The sequence below is a fragment of the Alosa pseudoharengus genome, unplaced genomic scaffold (assembly GCF_046254945.1).
Source record: "Alosa pseudoharengus isolate Yale_2024_CS ecotype anadromous, Long Island Sound unplaced genomic scaffold, YU_APseudo_1.1 YU_APseudo_1.1_scf_4, whole genome shotgun sequence".
Classification (NCBI taxonomy): Eukaryota; Metazoa; Chordata; class Actinopteri; order Clupeiformes; family Clupeidae; genus Alosa; species Alosa pseudoharengus.
In genome coordinates this window covers 9,711,378-9,718,877 of record NW_027468774.1, presented here as the reverse complement: position 1 = coordinate 9,718,877, position 7,500 = coordinate 9,711,378, and the positions used below count along the sequence as shown (strand labels likewise).

Genomic DNA, 7,500 nt, shown 5'->3' with positions numbered 1-7,500 from the left:
AACACATTTAAATGACATAATAGAAATGCGGGCATACAAATCCACCTGTCATTTAAATCCCCAAGCCCACCAAACGGACGTTTAGTTCGCTTGCTTTAAAGCAACGACCCCCCACCAGCGCACACACACACACACTTTCAACAGCCTGTTACAGGTGGTATGGTGGAAGTTGACCGCATACCTGACAACACCAAAGAAAATAGTCTATTATAAAACTGAGATGAACTTACCTTGAAAGCAAGGTCGTAGAACTCGCCACTGTTGCTGAGAGACGGCCGGCTGGGGTGGACCACTCCGTTGGTTTGACCTGGGGCGCCAGCACCTTTGCCACTTTTGCCGCTCTCTGTGTTGTTGTTAGGCGACGCGCTGGCTGTGCTGCTGCCGCTCCCTGTCCTGCCTTTGCCCGTCTTCTTCCTGGACATCTTCCCGCGCGTTAGGATCTCCGTTTCTGGTTCGAGTTGTTATCAAAGTACGCTATTTTCCAAACTACTGAATCATGTGGTTACGTTATCAGAAGCGAACGACTGGTTGGTCTCTGGGTGTCTCTTCGAAATCTTTAAAGCAACTTTCACCCGTGGTTCTGGATCATGTCTTTCAGCTTGATGCTTGTTTCCGTAAGTGTAATGAGTAAAAAACGCACCTGCGACTTTCCTATCTCTGCCGGTCTTCGCTGTTGACAACAGCTGGCGGATGTTCGCTTCTTCGCCGTGAGGTTTGTGATGGCTGTTTGAGCGAGTGCACACAGGTAGTGTCGAGCGGTCCTTTCTATCCTAGAGCGACGTGTCCCAGTGGTCGCGCGCAGAGCGTCAGCCAGCAGCTACTGTGTTAATGAGCGCGGAGCGCACGAGCCCATCCAGCGCCTACCGCGAGTATAGCTGTCAGCTACCTCGCGCACAGTGCGAGTCTATTTGCCGTCCGCGGGAGCGTTTAAAGGCACCGCGGCTTGTTTTTTCACGCATCGTCACAAACTCTGCACCTGCCAAAGATGTCCGTTTTATCATTCGACGTTTCCAAATGATCTTCTAACTCCAAACCATACACACTGAATACTTATGTTAAAGACGGCGTATCTTTATCAGAAAACAAATGCAACCACGTTGATATTGTATCCTGTCAACAAGCGTCTGTAATCTTTAGCGAATGTTCAGTGCAGCCTCAACGCTTCAACAAGCCAAGAGCAGAGCAATACCCATTTGACTCAACCTCATTGCGGAAACAAGCCATTTATATACATATTTTTGATTACACCTAATGTTTACTGTTAGTTTTCATTCATAAATGCTATAGGATGCTATGATTTATTTCAAGCTCAAAAAAAAATCCATTGAAACATTTTGCATTACAGTAAACTGAACTAGCCATACTTCGGTATCCAGGCTAAAATTTAACTGTTTGGGAACAGAATCCACTCTGCAGCCCTTATGACAGCTGAAGGGCAAGGCCATTAGAAATCACTTTCCATCTGTTGGCTTCTTTCTGGCTGGTCTCACACCCCGATGCTCAGTTCTCTCTTACATTTTCCATCTCTCTCTCTCTCCGTCTTTCTCTCCGCCATAAGCAGATGCACACTCGAAATCACACACACACACACAAAGCAAGATTCACTGTGCGTCCAGCGGATGGTGGTAAGAACGGACAGTCTCTCTCTCTCACACACACACACTCACGTCATTATCTTTATTTATTTGGATATTTCATGATACACAACTTCCTTCAGTGTTTGCTGACACATCAGGTAGGACGGATTAATGGGAGTCCAAGAGAAGAAAGCCAATGGCTCACAACACACACACCTGCACGCACGCCCGCCCGCACGCACGCACACACACACACACATGCTGAGAGAAAGTGGAATTGAACATTATGCCCAATATTCCAATATGTGGTTTAATGTTCTGCATTTCTCATTAGTGGGTCACTTTGATACTAAAAGTATGATTCTATGTAATGACTGTATGATATCTGTACTGTCCCTGTGTATATCTGTGTGTGACTGTATTTAGAGATAAGCGGGAATATTATAACTTTGCAGTGTTTCACTGTTCTGCATGGCTGCGTCAGTAGCTATCTGCTCTGGATTGCCAGGTTGCCACTAATCAGGGTCTGATTCAGTGTAGTCCACGTGAGTCCATGTCCATGGGATGACCAACGCCATCTCCCGTCAGCCTGGAAAGATACTTAAACCCTAACTATTTCCTTGTCTAGTTAGAGCAGCTGATGGATCTTTAGGTGAAGTCATGCTGTCTCTCCCTTGATGCGCATCATTGTAAATAAACTCTGTTCCTGATTTTTTTATACTATTGGTCTAACTGGGTCTCTATTTCATCTAAGTATAAGTAAGTATAAGTATATATACTCTTTTGATCCCGTGAGGGATATTTGGTCTCTGCATTTATCCCAATCCGTGAATTAGTGAAACATACTCAGCACACAGTGAACACACAGTGAGGTGAAGCACACACTAATCCCGGCTCAGTGAGCTGCCTGCAACAACAGCGGCGCTCGGGGAGCAGTGAGGGGTTAGGTGCCTTGCTCAAGGCACTTCAGCCGTGCCTACTGGTCGGGGTTCGAACCGGCAACCCTCCGGTTACAAGTCCGAAGTGCTAACCAATAGGCCACGGCTGCCCCCAAATCTGTGGTATCAAAATTACCATCAATGCATCCGCATACACATACGCACGCACACACATACGCATGTGCACACACACACACACACACAGATACAGACTCACACGCACAACATGCACATCTAAAACAGACACATTTGACACAATGAGTTGTTCCAATGATATGATTATTAGTGAGTTTATGTAATGGCCGTACATTCACTAGGTTGAGACGAGCGGCCAACATGGACGTGCACAGGATAAAAACATGAAAATAACACACACATTACAAACTGGACACTTTTACAAGTGAAAATAACACACACATTACAAACTGGAAACTTTTAGTGTTTAAGTGTTTCTCCATTTCCAGTATAATCAGAACGCTCAGAACAGCTGAGATGTACTCAGGCTCATGGAAATGTGTCAAACGGAGAGCTGTAGGCTGAGCCATGCATAGCAAAGGGAAATTACATCATGAGGAAGTGACCTCAGGATGACCAAGGTCTCATAGCACGTAGTGAATGCACAGCATGCTGGGGGCAGCACTAAATGGGGTACTATAGCATTATATTAACTCTACACACAGTCACATAACATCCCTGCTATTGGTCCATTCATATATGACACACATTTGGCTTCATTAGTGTACAAATGGTCCACCTTGACCCATGACATTTGTAGACAGTTCTTCACAGTGTAACACTTCTTCTTTTAACCAACAGCCTCTTTGGCACTGAGGAAGAGGAGAAAGACTGCCTTTCTGAGAGTCAGACTGACAGACTGGGGGGAGGGGGGGGGGGGCTGAGGAAGACCACTGGTGTCCCATGTCCAGCCAATGCTGCAGCGGTGGAAACACTTCCTGGGTCAGAGGTCACAACGCAGGTCAGTAGGACTCTGGGAGGGGCCACTTGCGTGACTGGAAGTAGTTCCTGAGGGAGGTGGCGTTGACAGGGGGGAAGTAGGGCCCGATGCGTCTGCGCACCCACCACTTCCCCTGAGACGCGCCAGCGCCACCCGGCACCGTGAACTTGTAGCGGAAATGCTCGCCACGGATCCACCTGGCAGGGAGAGACATGCAGCATCTTAAAGCACATATAAGGTCCCATTATAGAGATAGAGATGCAACATCTTAAGAGTCCCATTAATATATAGAGATGCATTATCTTATAGAACCCATTAATATATAGAGATGCATCATCTTATGGGACCCATTAATGTATATAGAGATGCATCATCTTATGGGACCCATTAATGTATATAGAGATGCATCATCTTATGGGACCCATTAATGTCTATAGAGATGCATCATCTTATGGGACCCATTAATGTATATAGAGATGCATCACCTTATGGGACCATTATATAGATGCATAATATTAAAGGTCCCATTGATGTATATAGAGATGCATCATCTTATGGGACTAAAGGACCCATTAATGTATATAGACGTATCATCTTAAAGGTCCCATTATAGAGATAGAGATGCCTATAGAGATGAGAAAGAGAGAGAGAAAGAGACAGAAAGAGGGGAAGAAATCAGAGGAGGAAAAAGGGTGTGTGCACACATGCAGGCGGAGGAGAACATAAATGGAGAGATAGATAGAGTAAAGACAGAGAGAAAAGATAGCTGACCAAACAAGGACAGGGTGTCTACATGTATATACAAGTTAAATTTAAGACTTTGTAAGACCTTTTAATGCAATGCCGCAAAACTTTTCTTGTTTTCTGTCGGTCCGCGGTTCAATTTTGCTCAGTAAATTAGCACCGGGCATAATTGCCAATTACTTCACATCATCAAAAGCTGCACAGTAGCCAAACAGGCTCTGACCATAGACAACGCAGCGCATACCGAGAATGTCTGACCTGGCAGAACAGATGCCTGCATTTTCTCGGTGACATGACTAAAAAAATATTTAAGACCCATCCAATCTGAAATTAAGACAATTTAATACTTTGTAAGGCCTTATTTTTAGGAAAAGTGATTTAAGACTTTTTAAGTCTTAAAAACCCTGCAAGCAAAAAGGACCTAAATGCAAGGACGGATTAGGAGAGGGCAGTAACCCGGAAGATCAAGCCGGGGATTAGACACACACACAGATACACACACACACACACACACACACACACACACACACAGACAGACAGAAACACAAACACACACACACACACACACACACACAAGGCACACAAACACACACACATACACAAACACACACACGCAGACACAAACACAAACACACCCACAAGGCATTACAGACAAAGCAAGTTTCTCAATGTCTGACTTTTATCCTGAAATAATACAAAGGGCCACTAGAGGGGCCTAGAGGCCAGTATATATAAGTATAAGTATATATACTTTTTTGATCCCGTGAGGGAAATTTGGTCTCTGCATTTAACCCAATCGGTGAATTAGTGACACACACTCAGCACACAGTGAACACACAGTGAGGTGAAGCACACACTAATCCCGGCGCAGTGAGCTGCCTGCTTTAACAGCGGCGCTCGGGGAGCAGTGAGGGGTTAGGTGCCTTGCTCAAGGGCACTTCAGCCGCGGCCCACTGGTCGGGGCTCGAACCGGCAACCCTCCGGTTACAAGTCCAGAGTGCTAACCAGTGGGCCACGGCTGCCCAAAGGCCAGTGATAACCAGAACCCTGATGAAGAGTGTGGGTGTGTGGGTGTATGTGTGTGTGCGCATGTGTGTATGTGTATGTGTGTGTGTGTGTATGTGTGTGTGTGTGTGAGAGAGAGAGATCGGGACCCTTGCTGCCTTCCTTAGCCTGTACACTTAACTACATGCAAATGGTTATACTCCAGGTCGGTCCAACTGGCGCTTTCATGCTTTTTAATGACATGGGCTAATCTCAGATGTTTCCGGAATCAAAGTCAAACAGAACCTCTGTCAACACGGAGATTAGTCACGCTACTATAGCAGCTGTAACCCTTAGCAACAACTGGCAGCTTCAGAGGGATTCATGTTTTGAACATTCCATTTTGAGGAATTCCTCTGATCCAGCCTTCACTGGAGGCACAGGGCTCTGGCCTAGTGTAGATGCACTGCCCACAGCCCCGAGACAAGAGCCTAGTGTAGACGCACTGCCCACAGCCCCGAGACAAGAGCCTAGTGTAGACCCACAGCCCACAGCCCCGAAACGAGAGCCCAGAGAGACATGCTGATTCACCAACTCATCCACTCACTCTGGGACAGTTGAGCCACCACAAAACCAGATGACTTGATATGTAGTCAATGCATGACCACATCACGGTTTAATACGACGCCATCGATTTAAGAGCTCTGATGACGGTCAGAGATGCACGAAGTGGTGTGTCACTAATGAACTGAGGGAAGAATCACACAACGCTACAGAGATATGTGCAGTGGTCACTAACAGGACAGGGTAAACCCACTGGGCTTTATCTCTGAGCAACAATGTAAATAAACATTTAGTGAGGGCTCCATCCAAAGACTCAAACTAATATAAGGGGACCTGAACATTTCAATGTGTCTGACAGTGTGTGTGTGTGTGTGTGTGTCAGGGTTTCCGTTGTCCGGTAATTACCGGACATTGGGCGGAAAAAAAATGAAATGTCAAAATGACAAAATTAAATCTCTCCGGTCAAATTGTCCGATTGAAATTGGCTAATAATCCCGTCCCCTAACGCATTCTGAATTTGAGAATAAGCCTTAATATGTAAGCCTATATTATACGTCCTCTGGCTATGTTTTTAAATGAACAGGCTCTACCGTTTGAAAAGTAAGCTATTAAACAACACGCATAGCCTATGCTGCATTTCAAATAGGAAGCGCACGCTTAAAACGTCCAACAACGAACAAATGAGTGAGGCGGTTCAAACATGGCCAGGCCCAGGCAGACTAGCCTTAAAAGTTTTTTCAGAGGCCAGATGGATGATGATAAATTGGTAACGTCTGAAGCCTCAGATGTCCGGTCAACTCCACCACCACCAGATAAAAAGCAGAAGTGTCGGGTGTATCTGTCGGAATCAGTGACATTGGAAGTGGAGTTGCGGGGGGTGCGGCCACTCCAAGACACTGTCATTCTCCGTGTACACTGGACATAAAGTGTTCTTTACCCAAAGCATACAGTAGGCCTATGCGTTCTCTGTCTATGATCATCTGCAGGGTTAGGGCCTCCTCGACGAGGCGATTACTGGTCCGCGGATAATTTCTGGCACAATTAAACGGTATCATTGAACCGCGGCCGAAAGAAAAAGAACCTAAACATTTCCCAGAATAGGAAACATTTCTTAATGTATTGTTATCAAAGAAAAAGGCATAGCATTAGGTGGTGTGGTGTAGTGGTGTGAGCGCTCATTCTTGTGTGTGTGCATCTGTGTAAGTTAAACAGTCACCACTGGAGATAACGTGGGTAGCAGCAACAAACAACGTAGCCTTTTTAAAACAACGAACGAATCGGACTCTTCTATACAGCCTGATTATACCATTCTTTAAGCTACATAGCCTGTCTCCAGTTTTCCTCAATTTGACTAATTAAGAATGGATAATAGGATATTTGACCGGCATATCATCAAAATGTCCGGAAAACGAAACCTCTGCCGGTCACTTTGACCGGCACCGTTTTTTTCTAGCGGAAACTCTGGTGTGTGTGTGTGTGTGTGTGTGTGTGTGTGTGTGTGTATCTCACCTGGGCTTCTCTCTTCCTTCAAAGGGGTTGTTCTCTACCAGTGACAGCACAGTGGAGTCGTTGGCCAGCAGACGTCCAGCTATATGAATCACCCACTCGTTCTGCTCATATGTCTGGTGAGGGGGGGGTAGAGAGGAGGGAGCAGTGTGTGTGTGTGTGTGTGTATGTATGTGTGTGTGTGTGTGGGGAGGGTGGGGGTGTATATGAGACCCACAGACCCACAGATAGA

The 7,500-nt window shown here is 45.9% G+C and overlaps 2 protein-coding genes across 2 annotated transcripts in view; both read right to left on the bottom strand.

Moving 5' to 3' along the window:
• The window catches only part of rab26 (RAB26, member RAS oncogene family), a 77,705-nt gene extending 76,960 nt beyond the window's left edge, over positions 1-745 (bottom strand). Inside the window, exon 1 of the mRNA XM_076266615.1 lies at positions 231-745. Coding sequence (XP_076122730.1) covers positions 231-422 — 192 coding nt within the window. The 5' untranslated portion in view covers positions 423-745. The remainder of the gene's footprint in view (positions 1-230) is intronic.
• Positions 746-2,785: 2,040 nt separating this feature from the next.
• The window catches only part of lmf1 (lipase maturation factor 1), a 65,846-nt gene continuing 61,131 nt past the window's right edge, over positions 2,786-7,500 (bottom strand). The window contains exons 10-11 of the mRNA XM_076264804.1: positions 7,272-7,384; positions 2,786-3,667 (exon numbers count right to left, since the gene is read on the bottom strand). Coding sequence (XP_076120919.1) covers positions 3,493-3,667; positions 7,272-7,384 — 288 coding nt within the window. The 3' untranslated portion in view covers positions 2,786-3,492. The remainder of the gene's footprint in view (positions 3,668-7,271; positions 7,385-7,500) is intronic.